This window comes from Stegostoma tigrinum, chromosome 1 (genome assembly GCF_030684315.1).
Source record: "Stegostoma tigrinum isolate sSteTig4 chromosome 1, sSteTig4.hap1, whole genome shotgun sequence".
Taxonomy (NCBI): Eukaryota; Metazoa; Chordata; class Chondrichthyes; order Orectolobiformes; family Stegostomatidae; genus Stegostoma; species Stegostoma tigrinum.
In genome coordinates, this window is record NC_081354.1 from 27,954,163 (window position 1) to 27,974,293 (window position 20,131).

Below are 20,131 nucleotides of genomic sequence, written 5' to 3' on the forward strand. Positions count from 1 at the left end.
GAAAACACACAAAAGTGGCGTGGTCAGAAGAATGCCAAGCAGCTTTTGAGATGGCAGTCTTAGTAAATGAACAAGTATTGGCCACCCCTGATTTTAACAAACCTTTTAATGTGGTGATGGATGCTAGTGACTTGGAGGTAAGTGTGGTTTTGTTATAGAATGCTGAGTTGGGAATAGTGAGCTACTTTTCTAAGAAACAAAACCAATATCAGTGGAAGTACCCTACCATAGAAAAGGAGAATTTTGCATTACAATTGGCTCTTCAGCGTTTTGGAGTCTATGTCCAATACAAAGCAAAGACATGATTAATCTATGATGACTATAATCTGCTGGCATTCTTTGAAAAATTTAAAACTTGAAATCTGAGACAGTTCAATAGAGTCTATTGTTTCAACCATTCAATGCAAAAATTATTCTCATTGCTGAAAAATGTAATGTTATAGTAAATGCATTGTCTTGAGTACAAAATGATGGAATAAGTTAAAGCTTTAAGAAATGCTGAAAAATTTTGGAAGATTGTTTAAGGCAGGGGGAGAAAAGATGAATAAATGAATCTCATGTTTTGTTGCTTATGTATCACATACCTTGTGATGAACCGTGTTGTTTTGAAATAGAGTTTATCTCTTTGAAGGGTGAAAACATACAAAGACCACATTGCTGCAGAAAAGTAAACATCTTGCATCAAATGATATAACTTTCCTGCTGTTTCAAAACCACTTAACCTCCAATTACTATGATCAGGGGCCGAAAACCGCATAGGAAATTGGAAGATTGTAATTTTCCCATCTGTTACTCCATAGTTTTGTATTGTTTATTCTGTAACAATTCTGAAGAATTCCTGGGGGAGTAAGCCCACCCTTGACCATAATAATACCAAGAAAAAGCCAATAGTAATAAAGCAATGTCTAAACTTTGCCAGGAAAAATGTAAATTAGTAGAAACATCAGAGAAGATCAAACTTAACCACTTGGAAATCAGATGATGCAAGATAGGCAAAAGCCCACTCACAAAGATGCTAAAAATCTGAAGTAAAAACAGAAGATGTTTCTAAATTTAGAAGTTTTATAGGATCTCTGCTTGGTATTCGGCTGCTTGACAGGTTTTGCTTGCAACTGAACATCAATAGCCATGGAGCTGGCTGCAGGAGTAAGAATTGCAACTGGTCATGGGAATATGGTATGAAGGGGGAAGAGTCAGGGGAGATGGATGTTAGATTCCCAACCTAGGGTGGGAGTGCTTGATCGCTGAGTGATCTGGATGCGTAGATGCTTAGAACTCACTGGGAGGTGGGATCCATTGGCATTATCAGAGGTAAACATTGGTGGTGGTGGTGGTTGGGGGTGTGGTAGTTGTTAGGATCCATACAACAGGAACACTTCTCCTCTTGTTTCATCAGCAATGTTGTACAAGTGCCTGTCAGAATTTCCACAAAGCTGTCCTGATCTCCCTTGAGTTACTGGGAGTTGAAATTTACCAGAAATCAGCTAATTGTCAAATGTGATAAGCTTCACAAAGGGTTTCTCTCCATGACCCATTTCAAGTCTTACACTGTCCTCTGAAACTTCCCTCATGACCTATGCACAACAATGCTATCACAGCCTGTTGGTGGTACTCGCCATTGCTGCGAATCCTAGCACCAATGCCATTTTCAATGCCAATCATGCACAAGGACAAGGGCTGCCAGCCTATGCACATCATGGGAAGGGTTCTAAAAAAGAAACACTTTTCAAGGCGCAAAGGAGTGTATGTACACGTGTATATTTGTAACTGTGTTGCTATTCCGGAGTCAATGTATAAACGTTACCTGTCCTTGGCCTGAACCCACCTGATAACCCTGTCTAAGGGAATGCTACTCTTCCCACAATGCCCAGTGTCACCTACAGCTTAGTCATGTTAAACATTGTGCTGCAATGCCACCCAGGTGGTCTTGATCATCAATGTTCCCCAAATCCCCACTGTGCGGTAACCCATGTTATCCATCTTCCTACCAAAGCAATAGTTCCTGATGACACCTCTTGACTTTCACTGAGCTATGCCCAGGAGTGACTATGACCTACCACTCTGACCAATTGGATAGATAGCCCCATGTGATAACTAACTAGACCACTTGACTGATTGGTGGGGAGCTCCCCAACTGAATTATTGTGAATCCCCAGAGTGGTTGCCCATGGATTGACCACGACCTGCTCCTTGGATGTTGGAGATATGGATTCCCTAACTTGACAACCCTGTGGCCGAATGACTGTGTCTAAGCCCCTGGACTATAGTGAATGTTCCTCATGACTTATGATGCCGGGACCTCCTGACTGAAGGCTGTCTCTCTTTGTCTGTTGATGACTATTCACTGTAGACTTTGAGTTAAAGCCATTTGGTTGAAGCACATGCAATATCTTTACTGCATAGCGAGTTTTGAGAAGATTTGTAGCTCAGGTTGAGATTCTGGATGTGAGTTTGCTCGCTGAGCTGGAAGGTTAGTTTTCAGACGTTTCGTCACCATTCTAGGTAACATCATCAGTGAGCCTCCGACGAAGCACTGGTGTTATGTCCCGCCTTCTATTTATCTGGTTAGGTTTCCTTGGGTTGGTGATGTCATTCCCTGTGCAGGAAATGACATCACCAACCCAAGAAAACCTAACCAGATAAATAGAAGGCGGGACATAACACCAGTACTTCGTCGGAGGCTCACTGATGATGTTACCTAGAATGGTGACGAAACGTCTGAAAACTAACCTTCCAGCTCAGCGAGCAAACTCACATCCAGATCTTTACTGCATATGCTGATGATACAGGGTGTAGGGATGGCATTGACATAGCACGGTACTGTGCAACAACATGTCCGTCATCTTCGCTGATCACTACTAATAACCACGATTAGCTTTCTGGCTTTGTTTCTATGCTAAACAGCAAGCTATAACAGAAGTACCCCGAACCTTTAAACTGTGACTAAATTGCAAAATAGCAGAACAGGCTCGAGGAGCTTAATGGACTACTTCTATTCCTAAGTTTCAGTTACTATTTTAGATCCCAGACTTCTCACATACACATTGGACCCAGTTTACCAACTACATCCTGTCTCAAAGATCAGACACAACCCCAATCACCACCCCCATCACCACTAGATGTCCATTAAAAATCTGTAAAGCCCTGCTGAGTTCCACACCCCTCTTCCAATCACCCCAAACCTTCTTATTCTAGGACTCCAATCTCCTTTGCATCTGAACCAATCTAGGCTCCCAATCAAGCTATCTCTTTCCATATATTCTGATTTCCTGCATCTTTAATTTTTCCCCAAGCCCTCTGATCTCCTCCACTGCTTCTCCAAAGATCTTCACTTCCTCTGACCCTCTTCTCTTTGCTCCTCAGATGTTCCAGTTACCTATCCATTTGACAGCTATAGCCACTCTCTTAATCTGGAAGGTTGGTAAACAGAAATAAAAATTATTGTTGGATATTGAACCTTGTCAGATCTTGGGAAAACCTGTTCTTCCGTCTTTCCAGACCTGAAACGTCTGTATAGCTCACATCCTGCCTCCAAGCTAACATCCAGCGTTTTAACACTGTCTGCTTTGCTGAGTGTTTTTATAACATTTAAAGATGGATGATGTTGGGCAATATGGAGAACTAAGTGGCTTCACACAATGGTGGCATTTTCATTTCAGGGCCAGGAGGTTGCAAATTTAAGCCCCTGACCAGAGACTTGTGTATTTATTCTAAGCAAATACTTTAACGCAATTTTGAGGGATTACTGCATTGTTAGAAATTCTTTCTTTCTGAAACTTTATGTCAAGGTCTTATCTGTTCTCTCTGGTGAATGTGAAATGTTCCACTGTACTGTTTAAATACCAACAGCAGGGTGTTCCTGGTGCTCGATCAAGCTTAATCCCTAGGCAACACTCAAAAAAGTGCTTTCTACAAAAACAACTGAGAAAACAATATCAGGTCATTTATCACATTGCTATATGTGCAATTCTGCCATGCGCAATTTGACAGCAATATTTAACTACATAACAACAGTAACTAATGTGTTCAAATGTGTTTCAGAACATTCTGTGCAAATGAAAGGTGCTACACAGTGTAACTTGTTTCTTTCTTTAGATAAATCATTAAGGAAAGTAGAAAGTAATTGCAAAATACACATAAGGAAAAACTTGTTGTTCAAGAGGTTAAAAAAAATCACAGAATTCCTACAGCGCATAAAAGATGCCATTCAGCCCATCGAGTCTGCACCAACCCTCCACAGAGCATCCCACCCAGATTTGCTCTGCCATTCTGTTGGATTTTGGGTGCTCAGTACCTCGGCCGCATCAATCTGTACTTTTGCCTTAAAAATCCCTCAATACTCTTACCGCCCCCGTCAAAAAGACAACAGTCTCAGTTTGGCAAGGGCCTACAGCAGTCTTGTGCAAAGGCTGGCACATTTGCACTCCCCTTTCATGTGAAGAGGTGCTTCCTATATCCTCCTGGTTCATGCAGTCCTTCTCAACAGCTGAGCCTCACAGCTGACGACAGACTTTTGAAAGTGCTCTGCTGTGGCAACTGATTTTACACAGCAAGATTCCACAGAGGAGCTAAGCAGAGAAATGTTTGAAATATTTTTTCAAACATATCAATAAAAATGAAAATGTTAGAAGCTTTAAAACAGTTGTAGGATTTTCCAAAGTATATCAATATAGAAACAAAAAGTTTTTGCGAGCCTTGTTAAATATAATCATTGAGCCATTTGATATGACCCTAAGTTAACGGGCATTTTACACTGAACTGAAAAAACCCTACCCTATCACATAATTAACCTCAGGAGAAAATTTAAAATAATCTGCTTTATTTCATACTTTATATGCATCTTAATGTTAATACTAACTATATCCAATTTTAAATGATCTGAAAGTAAAGCATGATCTTTGAAAAATAAAGTTCAGCACTAAGTTCATCAGAGTTCAAGTTACAGCAAAAAGGAATATGATGAGTCCTGTTTCTTGTTCAGCATGCAAAAATCTGTATTGCATTTTGGTTCTAATCAATAGTAGGTAAATATTTGCAGATTGTTAATTTTTAAAATTCATTCTTTGACTGTGAGCAAGATTAATATCCTTTTTCACATGACAAGTAGTTAAAGTCTGGAATGCACTGCCTGAGAGTCTGGTCAGTTCAGGTTCATTGTGTGTATGGTGTTAGGGACAAGGTACTGCCATGGATAGAGGATTGGTGACTGGCAGAAGGCAGAGAGTTGGGATAAAAGGTTCTCTTTCAGGATGACAGCCTGTAACGAGTGAAGTTCAACTGGGGTTAGTGTTGGGACCACAACTATTCACATGATACATTAACAATCTGGACAAAGGAACTGAGGGCACTGTTGTTAAGTAAGCAGGTGACATATAGATAGGTGGAGGGATAGGTAGTGTTGAGGAAATGGGGAGACTGGGCAAAGAAGTGGCAGATGATTACAATGTGGGAAAATGTGAGGTTAAGCACTTTCATAGGAACAATAAAGGGGTAGGCTATTTTCTAAATGGTAAAAGGCTTCAGAAATCAGAGGCACACAGGAACGTGGGAGTCCTAATCTAGGATTCTGTTAAGGATAACATGCAGGTTCACTTGGCAGTTAGGAAGGCAAATGCAATGTTAGCATTCATTTCAAGAGGGATAGAATACAGGAGCAGAGATGTACTGATGGGGCTGTATAAGGCTTTGGTCAGACTGCATTTAGAACATTGTGAACAGTTTTGGGCCTCAGATCTAAGGGAGAATCTTCTGGCATTGGATGGGGTGCAGCGGAAGTTTGCAACAATGATCCCAAAGGTGAACACCGGAGTCCCACAAGGCTGCATGCTCGGCCCACTACTATACTCCTTATACATTCATGACTCTGCAGTCAACTTCCAGCCCAACTCTATTTAAAAGTTTGCTGATAACACCACTGTTGTAAGGCAGATCTCAAACAACGACAAGAGAGAATCCTGGAAAGAGATTGAGTGCTTAGCAGCATTGTGTAAAAATAACAATCTCTCCATTAATGTCAGCAAAATGAAGGATCTGGTTATTCACTTCAGGAAGCGGACTGGAGGGCACGTCCCTATCTGTATTAATGGTGCTGAGGTGGAGAATGATCGAGAGTGTCAAGTTCCTGTGAATGATCATCACCAACAAGATAACAAGGTATGGAACTGGATGGACACAGCAGGCCAGGCAGCATCAGAGGAGCAGGAAAGCTGATGTTTCAGGTCTGGACCTTTCATCAGAAATGGGGGACATGATGTGCAGGTGGACATCTGTTTAACATGGAAGATTTTCTTGGGGCTTGGGATGGAAGTGAGGGGAGAGGTGTAGGGACAGGTGTAGCACCTCCTGCAGTTGCAGGGAAAGGTGTCGGGGGTGGTGGGGAATGCGGACCAGATGAGGGAGTTGCAGAGAGCTCAGTCCCTCCAGAAGGCAAATAAAAGTGGGGAGGGAAGTTTATTCTTTGTGGTGGGGTCACATTGTAGTTGGCAGAAGTGGCGGAGGATGATATGTTGGATGCAGGGGTTGGTGGAGTGATGTGTGACAACAAGGGGGATTCTCTCTTTATTTTTATTGGGGAGGCGATGTGAGGGCAGAGGTGCAGGAAATGCAAGAGATGCAGTTGAAAGCATTTTCAGTCACAGGTCGAGGGAGTTATGGTCCTTGAAACTGGAGGACATCTGGCATGTGGGCGAGTGGATTGCCCCGTGGAGACACAGAGGTATCGAAGATGGTCCAGGTGAATTTGAGGCTGGGGTGAAAGGTGTTAGTAAAGTAATAGGGTGATAGGTGAGGACAAGGGGAATTTATCTCTGTTTTTATTGTGGGGAAGGGGTGTGAGCGCTGAGGTGAGGGAAAGGCAAGAGATGCGGTTGACGGTGATTTTGACCATTGTGAGGGTGAAATTGCAGTCCTTGAAAAACGAGGACATCTGGGACGTCCAGGAGTGGAACGCCTCCTCTTGGGAGCAGATGCGGTAGAAGTGGGGGAATTGGGAATAGGGGATCGTATCCTTGTATGGTTCCAAGATGCACCTGCCTCTAGGTAGGATACATGGAACAGTCCCTCTTCCGCAGCTACACTGGCACTATCCTCCACCTCTTCTTCCGTTACATCGATGAGTGTATTGGCGCCACCTCGTGCTCCCACATGAGCTCGTACAGTTCATTCACTTTCATAACACCTTCCACCCCAACCTTATGTTCATCTGGACCATCTCTGATACCTCTCTCTCCTTTCCGGACCTCTCTATCTCCATCTCTGGTAACCACCTACATCCTCTCGCCCATCTTCCTTCAAGGATGTAATCCCCTATTCCCAATTCCTCCTCCTCTGCCACATCTGCTCTCAAGATGAGGCATTCCACTCCCGGATATATGATCTTTTGATCTGGATGCATCACAGGTTGGTATGGCATTTGCTCTTTGCAAGTCCACAAGAAATTACAGAGAGTTGACTACGCAGGTCAGTCCATCACTAAAACCAACATTCCTTCCATTGGTTTTGTCTGCACTTTCTGCATCCACATAATCAAAGACTCTTTCAATCTTCTTTTGTCAGCCAGAAGATACAAAAGTTTGAAAACACATACCACCAGATTTAAGAATACCTTCTAGCCTGCTGTTATTCCCACTCATGAATGGACCTCTCATATATTAGACTTGATCTTTCTTTGCAACTTCTCTGTAGCTGTAACACTATATTCTGCATTCTGTTCTCTTAGCCTGATGTGCTTATGTAATGTATGATTTGTCTGGTTGGCATGCAAGACAATACTTTTCACTATATCTTGGTAGATGTAATAGTAATAAATCAAATCAAGTTAAATCAAGTGCACAGGGACAGTTTAATAAGACATTACAAATTTGTAGTGGTGGAAGTGTCGGAGGATGATACGTTGTATCCGGAGGTTGGTGGGGTGGTATGTGAGAACGAGGGGGCTCCTCTGGGGGCAGTTCTGGCGGGGGCGGGGTGTGAGGGATGAGTTGCGGAGAATGCGGGAGACGTGGTCAAGGGCGTTCTCGACCACTGCGGGGGGAAAGTTGCAGTCCTTGAAGAACGTGGACATCTGCGATGTGCGGGAGTGGAATGCCTCATCCTGGGAGCAGATGTGGCGGAGGCGGAGGAATTGGGAATAGGGGATGGAATTTTTGCCTGAGATCAGGTAACCAGCTAGAAACTGATGTCCATTTCAAGCCCACTCTCTCCCACAGCTACCTAGCAGACACCTCCTCCCACCCACCCTCCTGCTAAAATTCCATCCCCTATTCCCAATTCCTCCGCCTCCGCCCCCAGGATGAGGCATTCCACTCCCGCACATCGCAGATGTCCACGTTCTTCAAGGACCGCAACTTTCCCCCTGCAGTGGTCGAGAACGCTCTTGACCGCGTCTCCCGCATTTCCCGTAACTCATCCCTCACACCCCGCCCCCGCCACAACCGCCCCCAGAGGATCTCCCTCGTTCTCACATACCACCCCACCAACTTCCGGATACAACGTATCATCCTCCGACACTTGCGCCATCTACAATCCAACCCCACCACCTAAGCTATTTTTCCATCCCCACCCTTGTCTGCCTTCCGGAGAGACCACTCTCTCCGCGGCTCCCTTGTCCGCTCCACACTCCCCTCCAACCCCACCACACCCGGCACCTTCCCCTGCAACTGCAGGAAGTGCTACACTTGCCCCCACACCTCCTCCCTCACCCCCATCCCAGACCCCAAGATGACCTTCCATATCAAGCAGATGTTCACCTGCACATCTGCCAATGTGGTATATTGTATCCATTGCACCCAGTGTAGCTTCCTCTACATTGGGGAAACCAAGCGGAGGCTTGGGGACCGCTTTGCAGAACACCTCCGCTCGGTTTGCAACAAACAACTGCACCTCCCAGTCACGAACCATTTCAACTCCCCCTCCCATTCTTTAGACGACATGTCCATCATGGACCTCCTGCAGTCCCACAATGATGCCACCCGAAGGTTGCAAGAACAGCAACTCATATTCCACTTGGGAACCCTGCAGCCCAATGGTATCAATGTGGACTTCACAAGCTTCAAAATCTCCCCTTCCCTCACTGCATCCCAAAATCAGCCCAGTTCTTCCCCTCCCCCCACCGCATCCCAAAACCTGCCCAGCCTGTCTCTGCTTCCCTAACCTGTTCTTCCTCTCACCCATCCCTTCCTCCCACCTCAAGCTGCACCTCCATTTCTTACCTACCACCTCATCCTGCCTCCTTGACCTGTCCATCTTCCCTGGACTGACCTATCCCCTCCCTACCTCCTCACCTATACTCTCCTCTCTACCTATCTTGTTTTCTCTCCATCTTCGGTCCACCTCTCCCTCTCTCCCTATTTATTCCAGTTCCCTCTCCCCATCCCCCTCTCTGATGAAGGGTCTAGGCCCGAAACGTCAGCTTTTGTGCTCCTGAGATGCTGCTGAGCCTGCAGTGTTCATCCAGCTTCACACTTTGTTATCTTGATCACCTTACTATGGTGTCTGTGAAGATTTGTGTAAGCCTCTCTGTGTAGAAACCTCTTTTCATGTCAAGAGCCTCGACTGTGGGATTGGAAGTATATAGCTTTGGAACTCAAGGCAACAACTAGCCAGATGACCAATCAATTAGATATAGAGAGGGCAGGGCTGCAGATCACATGATGGGAACAGGGAGAAGGTTTCTGGCCTCACCATTAAATCATGGGGGCGAGTCTGGGCAATTTTATTGAACAACACTCAGACTTGCATCCAGATTTTGCCATTTGGACATCGGTACCCTGTGATAACACATTATGCCATACTGTGACCTGGTCTAATCACACAATACACCATGCTGTGGCCTGGCCAATGTTGCTATCTATAGACCCATATTGGACCTGGGTAAAATAGTATCAGAGATAATGGGAACTGCAGATGCTGGAGATTCCAAGATAATAAAATTTGAGGCTGGATGAACACAGCAGGCCAAGCAGCATCTCAGGAGCACAAAAGCTGACGTTTCGGGCCTAGACCCTTCATCAGAGAGGGGGATGGGGGGAGGGAACTGGAATAAATAGGGAGAGAGGGGGAGGCGGACCGAAGATGGAGAGTAAAGAAGATAGGTGGAGAGGGTGTAGGTGGGGAGGTAGGGAGGGGATAGGTCAGTCCAGGGAAGACGGACAGGTCAAGGAGGTGGGATGAGGTTAGTAGGTAGCTGGGGGTGCGGCTTGGGGTGGGAGGAAGGGATGGGTGAGAGGAAGAACCGGTTAGGGAGGCAGAGACAGGTTGGACTGGTTTTGGGATGCAGTGGGTGGGGGGGAAGAGCTGGGCTGGTTGTGTGGTGCAGTGGGGGGAGGGGATGAACTGGGCTGGTTTAGGGATGCAGTGGGGGAAGGGGAGATTTTGAAACTGGTGAAGTCCACATTGATACCATATGGCTGCAGGGTTCCCAGGCGGAATATGAGTTGCTGTTCCTGCAACCTTCGGGTGGCATCATTGTGGCAGTGCAGGAGGCCCATGATGGACATGTCATCAAGAGAATGGGAGGGGGAGTGGAAATGGTTTGCGACTGGGAGGTGCAGTTGTTTGTTGCGAACTGAGCGGAGGTGTTCTGCAAAGCGGTCCCCAAGCCTCCGCTTGGTTTCCCCAATGTAGAGGAAGCCGCACCGGGTACAGTGGATGCAGTATACCACATTGGCAGATGTGCAGGTGAACCTCTGCTTAATGTGGAATGTCATCTTGGGGCCTGGGATGGGGGTGAGGGAGGAGGTGTGGGGACAAGTGTAGCATTTCCTGCGGTTGCAGGGGAAGGTGCCGGGTGTGGTGGGGTTGGAGGGCAGTGTGGAGCGAACAAGGGAGTCACGGAGAGAGTGGTCTCTCCGGAAAGCAGACAGGGGAGGGGATGGAAAAATGTCTTGGGTGGTGGGGTCGGATTGTAAATGGCGGAAGTGTCGGAGGATAATGCGTGGTATCACGCATCCCTCACATCCCTCACCTTCCTGGACCTCTCAGTCTCCATCTCAGGCAACCAGCTTGTAACTGATGTCCATTTCAAGCCCACCGACTCCCACAGCTACCTAGAATACACCTCCTCCCACCCACCCTCCTGCAAAAATTCCATCCCCTATTCCCAATTCCTCAGCCTCCGCCGCATCTGCTCCCACGATAAGACATTCCACTCCCGCACATCCCAGATGTCCAAGTTCTTTAAGGACCGCAACTTTCCCCCCACGGTGATTGAGAACGCCCTTGACCGCGTCTCCCGCATTTCCCGCGACACATCCCTCACACCCCGCCCCCGCCACAACCGCCCCAAGAGGATCCCCCTCGTTCTCACACACCACCCTACCAACCTCCGGATACAACGCATTATCCTCCGACACTTCCGCCATTTACAATCCGACCCCACCACCCAAGACATTTTTCCATCCCCTCCCCTGTCTGCTTTCCGGAGAGACCACTCTCTCCGTGACTCCCTTGTTCGCTCCACACTGCCCTCCAACCCCACCACACCCGGCACCTTCCCCTGCAACCGCAGGAAATGCTACACTTGTCCCCACACCTCCTCCCTCACCCCCATCCCAGGCCCCAAGATGACATTCCACATTAAGCAGAGGTTCACCTGCACATCTGCCAATGTGGTATACTGCATCCACTGTACCCGGTGCGGCTTCCTCTACATTGGGGAAACCAAGCGGAGGCTTGGGGACCGCTTTGCAGAACACCTCCGCTCAGTTCGCAACAAACAACTGCACCTCCCAGTCGCAAACCATTTCCACTCCCCCTCCCATTCTCTTGATGACATGTCCATCATGGGCCTCCTGCACTGCCACAATGATGCCACCCGAAGGTTGCAGGAACAGCAACTCATATTCCGCCTGGGAACCCTGCAGCCATATGGTATCAATGTGGACTTCACCAGTTTCAAAATCTCCCCTTCCCCCACTGCATCCCTAAACCAGCCCAGTTCATCCCCTCCCCCCACTGCACCACACAACCAGCCCAGCTCTTCCCCCCCACCCACTGCATCCCAAAACCAGTCCAACCTGTCTCTGCCTCCCTAACCGGTTCTTCCTCTCACCCATCCCTTCCTCCCACCCCAAGCCGCACCCCCAGCTACCTACTAACCTCATCCCACCTCCTTGACCTGTCCGTCTTCCCTGGACTGACCTATCCCCTCCCTACCTCCCCACCTACACCCTCTCCACCTATCTTCTTTACTCTCCATCTTCGGTCCGCCTCCCCCTCTCTCCCTATTTATTCCAGTTCCCTCCCCCCATCCCCCTCTCTGATGAAGGGTCTAGGCCCGAAACGTCAGCTTTTGTGCTCCTGAGATGCTGCTTGGCCTGCTGTGTTCATCCAGCCTCACATTTTATTGTCTTGGACCTGGGTAAAATGGATGGCACTGGGGTGATCTTATTTATTAACACTGGATGGCCCTGGAGAAGTGCAGGCAGGGTCCAACTGGGACATTTGACATCTTCAGTGGCTGCTGGAGTCTGAAGCGTGGAATAGAAATATTTATCTGGTGAATAACATTGCTAGTTAAAGTATATGAATGTACTTCGGTTTTGTGCTTAAATGCTTCATTAATTTAAAAGACCCTTCCTTTCTAGTTAAATCATCACAAGGACATTGTGGACAATGGACTGTTCTGAAGCTACAGGAAGAAGAGGAGGAGGCCAGTGGCGCATTTCCGGTGCGCGGCGCTTTGTGAAGCTGTGACTGGAGCAGCTTCCGGTATTTAACATAGTTTCAGATCGCACATCGTCCCAAGATGCCGAAGAAGAAGACCGGGGCCCGAAAAAAAGCGGAAAGTCGCAAAGAACGGGAGAAGTTAACCCGGGCGGCCAGGGACATCGTGGATGTGGCGAAACACCCCTGTAATGCCTCTATGGTGGGTAAAGGAGAGCAGTCAGGTGGCTGTCAACCTGCAGTGATGCCTGTGAAACATGGCGCCACGGCCCAGGCATTAACCTGTCAAAAACAGATATCGTCCACCAACTCTATTCTTACATTCAGCCTGTCCTGTTATTTGTTTTGTCTGAAGGTTATGCATAAAAAAAAACTCATTCCCGGACGGTTGTGAAGTGTTAACTTTTATTTGACTCTAGGGCCTTGGGTGTGGGTGTGGGTGTGGGTGGGGGCGGGGGGGGGGGGGTGTTAGTGTTGGATGATGAAGATTAATCTCCTTTTCACTCGATCTCCCTGAGTACCAGCATGTTTTAAGTGGACATCAGTACTAATTGTCGTTGCATGCGATATTTACCTCATGGCAATGGCCAAGCTCCATAAATCCTATTGGGAATTAGGGAACTCCTGGGATTCCACATAGAGTTCAATAACTTTAGAGCCTGATTCCATCCTTGCATGATTTCTACCCATCCTGCACTGCATGTTCAGTCTCTTCCCTTGTATTCTTAGGCCCATCATCCCATTATATTGGTTGGATTCAGCACAGCTAATCCATTTTCTCACACTCAGCTCTTATCTCTTCATCTTTTCTCCTGTCCTCGCTGCTATACATATTTTTTTTTACTTACCCCTGTTATAGCTCTCTCTTTCTGGGCTCCATTTTCCCCCATGCACTAACGTCTACACTACCCCCTCCCCTCCACACCAGAATAAATACCAGATTTTCTGAGCTACTAACAGTTGAGACAAGTCACTGGACTTAATGTAGCACTGCTTTCTTCCCATAGATGCTGCCAGACCTGCTGAGTTGCACCAATTTCCGGTCCTGTTTTGCATCTGTAGTTCTTTGATATATTATTCCTCCATTCCAATGATTTTTTTTTGTCTGCCTCCCACCTTGTGTGCTTCTTAAACTCGAGCTCATTAAAATACTGCTGGCTAGATTTTTACTTTTATTTGCTTATCGTGGCTGGAGATTTTGACATACGTAAGCCTCTGTTTCAGTGTCCATGTTCTCAAACCTCTCCATGGCCATAGCCCCTTCAAGCTTTGTAATCACCTCCATATCTAAGATTTGAATACCCTTCCCATTCTGCCCACATTTCTTATTTTCATCTCTCCACTATTTCTCTGCTTTTTCTCGAGATGCCTAAGGGCTAAGGTCTGGATTTCTGCTGTAAACTACTTACTCCCCTTTTAACCTCTTTGACAGTACTTCATATGCCCTCGAGTGTCAAATTTTGTTTACTAATGATGCTGTTTGTGCCTTTAAATGTATAGGGGTTTATATGAATGTACACTATTTTAAAAAAAAATCAAACATAACAATTTTTGCTTTATACGGACTGACAGCAAAGGACCCGGCCCTATGAAGCAGTTTACTGGTACTTAGAAATAAATCTGGTTCTCAGTGACCACTTTTATGTCTTTAATCTTGTTTAAGGGATGTGGTGATAGAGCTATCAACATTTATGATGACCTACAATCTCCTGAAATAGTGCAACCCTTGTCAGTTTTCATGTAGTATAATTCACTGTCAGACATGATTGTAAAATTTGAGAGCTTTGTTGGCCAGAGTTTTTAAAAAGTAAAAGTACATACCAAATACTTAAAACAAAAATTCATGCGATAGTGACTAGCATTTATTGTCCACTGGCATTTGTATTAAGCCTAGTTTTCCAGGCTTAATATAACATTGTAGCTCGATGGGCCAGTCAAGAGTCAAACATCATTCATTCCCTCGAATTTTTAAAGAATGTTATTACATTCATAAATTTTTTTTTACGACTGTGTTCTAATTCTGCTCTAATATTCTTTCTTTTATTCCCATCAAAATAGGAATGTGACAAATGCCAAAGGTAAGATAGACCAGAGAATTACTTCCCGTAAATTTTTCAAAATTTGACGCATTTAATCAAAGACAATAACAGCATAATACTATCATTATGTAAGCCTTTGTACATGTTTCATGTGCATATGCTTGAATGTTCTCAACAAAATTCTTTGAAATTTGACTTTGGGATGCCCTGTTAGTTGTCCACATTTAGAATTCATATGACAGCGTATATTTTTGTGCAATAGATGTTTATTACTTAATGTTGCAATACTTAATTTTGCATTTGTTTCCTACGTTTGCTTTCCTGCCTTGGTCAAGACGGCAAAAGAATCGAGCTTTTTGTTACTTTTGTAATTCAGTACAAAAGTTACCTATTTGTGCACAATGTGGTAAGTAGGATTCTTGAATTAGCATTGTTGCTTAAATTTAAGCTTTCTATCTTGCAACTCCCACTAGTAAATGGGAACACTATTAAGTGCAGATACCTAGAAAACTAAGCTTTATTCTAAAAACCTCAATCTATTTTAAGATATTCTTTATTGGGAATGGCATGGTAGATTTTAATGTTAAGAACTGTTGGAAGTTGTGTTTCTGGGCTGTTACTGGTATCTGAAACGACTTTGCTACACTAATTTTATGTAGGAGAACTATACGTATTGTCATTGTTTAATCAATAAGTATTACTGCATTAATTTAATCCTGACTGTATAAATTTGTTACTATAACTATTTGTGAATCACACATAATGTAAAAATGAATTTGCTCATGATGGTTTTAACAACAAAATCCTGTAGAGTTATAATTTCAAAGACTCCATTTGCTGCAGTATTTACATAAAGTTCGGTAAAATTGATCAACTACTTGACAAATGTAAAATATATAACCTAATTTTGTAATGTTTTGATGTGCTTCATGGGTGCTCACCTAATTTAGTTAAAAATACAGCATTAATGTGAAAGGCCATATGCTGGCTTTTTGAACTGGGCATCAGTGCATCTTTTTGTGAATGGGTGACTATTGGGAATATTGCAGAGAATAGTTTTATTTAATAACTGACTATAAAATGTGGTAATTTGGCATAATAAATTGAGAGACTGTTTTAGTGGCTACACTAAAACATGAGGTCAAACTTGGGAGTTGATCAGTTGCTGGTCTTGCACTCAGTTCCTGGAGTATATTGACACATCCACCTCATAACTGTAATGATCTAGTATCAAGATAACAAAGTGTGGGGCTGGATGAACACAATAGGCCAAGCAGCATCTTAGGAACACACAAGCTGACGTTTCGGGCCTAGACCCTTCTCTCGGCCTGAAATGTCAGCATTTGTGCTCCTAAAATGCTGCTTGGCCTGCTGTGTTCATCCAGCCTCACACTTTGTTATCTTGGATTCTCCAGCATCTGCAGTTCCCATTATTTTTGACTTTGGTATCAAGGCTATTTTTCTGAGCTCCATTCACTGGTTGTAAGAACCTTGAAATTTCCAAAAGTATCTCACTTTCCAGTTATTTGCTACATGAGACATGTCAGGCTTCATTTAAATTGGAATATTGCATGTATTCATGGCATTTTAATTTCACTAGGGGTCCATTCTGGTTAGTTGCGGGCCTAGGTGATAAAATAGGCCTGAAAATAGAAACTCTAAGCGGATGTCAGAATCTGGTGTTAAGCCCACGAAGAGTGAAGTCAGAAGCTTTACACCAGTGAAGGGGAAAACCCAATAGTTGAGATTTTATTGAAAGGAGTAAGTGGGTGAAAATCTGTGCTGGAAATGAAGAAAAATACAAGACAAGTAACAAAATACAGAACAAGGGGGAAGGGAAAAGGATAAAGGAAAATAAAAGGCTGTCTCTTTAGAACGCAATTAGTTGGAGGGTCAGGTCACCGAAGGATATTGATAACTGATAGCAAGTGAGTACAATTTACATGGAAGGCATATACAAAATTACAAATCTTCTCAAAACTCGCTAACAAAATTAAATCTCTTGACAACCTATATAATGGAGTAGTCTAGTTGCTGGTCAGTGAACTAGGACATCTGACTTGTTCCTAGTCAGAATGTTGATAACCAGGCAATCCAATATGACCAACCACTGTATAAGGTAATGCTGAATATGGCCCTGACTTAAAATAACGCGTTCAACAGAATTGTCCTTGAATTGAGTTCTGTTATTATTATTATTATTATTGTTATTCAGACACCCCAGGGCTCAGCAAAGTAGAGGATGGAGTATGAGCTCAAATGATGGATCATAAGAGAGGTATTGGAAAATGTGCTTCAACCCATACTCAGAGTTTGTCTATTTAATCAAGGATGGAAAACATTACTAGTGATTCAGTATTTAGCAAAATACTGCAGGTACTTGAAATATGAAACTAAAACAGAAAATCATTGAAATGCAGATCAGTTAGAATCTCTGGAGAGTAGTCAGGCTTGAAGTTTGGATGCAAACCTTAAAGAATTTAATTAAAGGTGAATTGTAATTTTTGTACGCACAAGCAATGTTTCTTTGTAAATTGTATGTTTCTGTCCTCTAGGGAAAACAAAATGCATGTTGAAGAGCTCAGACTGTGTTATTAAACATCCTGGTGTCTACAGTACAGGGCTTGCCATGGTGGTGAGTATTCACTTGGCTTTTCTGTATCTGTGTAATTGGAGGAGTTTTTGTGCCTGGAATTTGTCGCTCACATGCAGTGCTGTTTTGTTTTTCTTCTATTTTGATCCAACTTGAAACAGCATTAAAAAAAAGCCCATTTCTCACAAGGTTTTTCATATTTTGTGATTGTCTTATTGAATGTGCAGTGCATCTTTTGAATGAGTCCTATATTTAAATAAATGCAAAGAGAATCTAAGTTGAAGAATAATGGACAAGATTATTTATGTATATAGATTATAATGCACTAGTGTTGAATAAAGGCTTTGTTTGTCACATTCTGCAAACAAGTCAGTAGAAATTTGATGTTTGTGACAGGCACAATAATGTGGAAAATATAGTTTTTAAAAATAGATTTGTTAGTAACATTGAATAGTAACATTGAATACTAGATATATGAAACTAAAGCCTAAACTATTTCAAAATGTAGGTAGTCAGGAAGAAAATTGTTTTTATTTTTCACCCTATTAGGGAGCAGTCTGTGACTTTTGTGAAGCCTGGGTTTGTCATGGGAGGAAGTGCCTGAGTACACATGCCTGTAGCTGCCCCATTGCTGATGTTGAGTGTATTGAATGTGAGAGAGGCGTATGGGAACATGGTAAGGATCATCATGAATTGTCTGTTTTACAGGAAGGTTAATGACTGTAATATTGAATAGCCAACACAATAAATAGCATTCATTCTTGATCTTGCAGGATGATTTTGCATTTTGGCCTAATAATTTGTGACTACATTGGGGTCATGTAGTAATAAGCAATGTTAGTAACATTCAATGTTATGTTTATAATTTTAATTAGTAATGAAAAATGATTTCCACAATTTTAAGATGAAAATTTAAATTAACGAAGATATTTTAGAGTGGCCTGTTGTTCGACCTTGAAACAGCTTTTTTCAAAGTACATAGTTTTCTTGGATATAAAGCATTAAACATTTCACCAAAATATGACCAGTGCTATGTCTTGCAACTGCCTTTTCTTTTGTCCTCCCTTTCCTTACATCATGGGAACTGAGGAGTAGGTCATTTGACTTAACTCTAATTTTTTTTCCATAAGGCAACCCCTCATACCAGAGATGAGACTCAAGTACTTCTAAAGTAATTGATCCTTTTTCAAAAAATGAGAGTTCTCCAGATGTATAGTAGGGCAGGTAGTGTCATAATGGTAAAGTTATTAGATGAGTATTCCAGAATCTCGCTAGTGCTGTGTGGGCATGCGTTCAACTCCTATTACAGAAGGTAATGATATCTGAATTTGATTTTAAACAAAATTGTTATAAAAAGCTACCCTAATGGAAAACATGTAACCATTGTTGATTGTCATAAAATCCATTTGGCTCTCAAATTTCCTTCTCGAAAGGACATTAGTCATCGTTTCCTGGTCTGGCCTACATGTGAACCCCACAGCAAAGTGATTAACTCTTAATTACCCTCCGAAATGGCCAAGCCAGCTGTTCGGTTTAAGAGCAGTTAGAGCTGGAAAACAAATGACTATAAGCACTTGTGATGGAAATGCTTGTTACCACTTGCCTGGCACATTGCTGCCTCAAGGTGATGGTGTATAGTTGTCCCATTCTCTTATTCGACTGAGCCTGTTGTAACCTCCTATATGCGTCAACTGACATGAAATGCAAGTAAAATCTTTCAGCTGTAAAAATTTACACTCTCTCAGATAATTCTGAAGCAGCAACTTAAAATAAGACTTCTAGACCCACCCAAATTTCTGAATCTCCTTCCAAACTATTTAGCCTTTAATTTGTAGCTATCTCAAAACTTTTAATGTGTCCTGAGCGCTGCTCTTGACACAGTCATCCCTTCTGCTCCCACCACACCCAACTCAGCCATTCTGAAGAAAGGTCTAGGCCCAACACGTCAGCTTTCCTGCTCCTCTGATGCTGCTTGACCTGCTGTGTTCATCCAGCTCTAAACATTGTTATCCCTCTACACTTGCCACGTTTCATCAGCTGCCTAATGTCTTCAGCTGAAGCAAAAGTAAATTGGACATCCAGCCCTGGTCCTGACATACTTTTCTGCTTAGTTTACCCTTCCATTTGAGCTCCCGCATCTGCTCCTGCTTCCAATGACTTCTTTTTCCCCCTTGATATTTTATGAAGAGATCCTTAGAATGCTTTGGCCTGTTGCTTACATTTCTCCCAATGCTACGAAGGCATGGACAACATGAATAGAAAGTACTGGTTTCCCCTAGACATTGCGTCAGTAACATGGGCATAATTTTTCAGGTAAAAGGTGAGAGGCTTGGACAAGATTTGAAGAAAAGCTTTTTCAGCGAGATGGTGTTAGGGCTCTGGAATGTACTGCCTGGGAGGGTAGCTGAGTAGTCACAACCTTTCAGAAGTTCTTGGTTGACCATTTGAAGTGTCATAACATCCAGGGCTATAGGCCTAGTGCAGGAAAGTGGAACTAGTGCAGTAGCATATGTCTGGCAGTTTAGATTCAGTGGGCCGAAGGGCCAGTTCTGTACTGTGATTCTATGATTGTGTGGTTCACTGTGCAACACCTTGGAAATCTGGGAATAATCTTTTTGTGGGAGGGAGCTGTGTTTTTTTTAAAGCCACACAGCAACCCAAAAGTCCCCAAGCTGTTGCATAGGTAAGTTACTGTGCAAAAAAAATTACTTAATTCAGGTGTACTGAGAGGAAAAAAAATAGATTCCCTACAGTGTGGAAACAGGCCCTTTGGCCCAACAAGTCCACACCACCTCTTGGAGCATCCCACTGAGACCCATCCCCTATAACCCACACA

The 20,131-nt window shown here is 43.7% G+C and overlaps 1 protein-coding gene across 3 annotated transcripts in view; it reads left to right on the forward strand.

Annotated features, from left to right (window-relative positions):
* znf330 (zinc finger protein 330) overlaps positions 1-20,131 on the forward strand; it is a 171,518-nt gene that overhangs the window by 136,424 nt on the left and 14,963 nt on the right. For all 3 annotated transcript variants that reach the window (XM_059641909.1, XM_059641883.1, XM_048537526.2), the window contains 5 exons: positions 12,585-12,865; positions 14,722-14,741; positions 15,038-15,108; positions 17,258-17,337; positions 17,845-17,971. In XM_059641909.1, coding sequence (XP_059497892.1) covers positions 12,746-12,865; positions 14,722-14,741; positions 15,038-15,108; positions 17,258-17,337; positions 17,845-17,971 — 418 coding nt within the window. In that variant the 5' untranslated portion in view covers positions 12,585-12,745. The remainder of the gene's footprint in view (positions 1-12,584; positions 12,866-14,721; positions 14,742-15,037; positions 15,109-17,257; positions 17,338-17,844; positions 17,972-20,131) is intronic.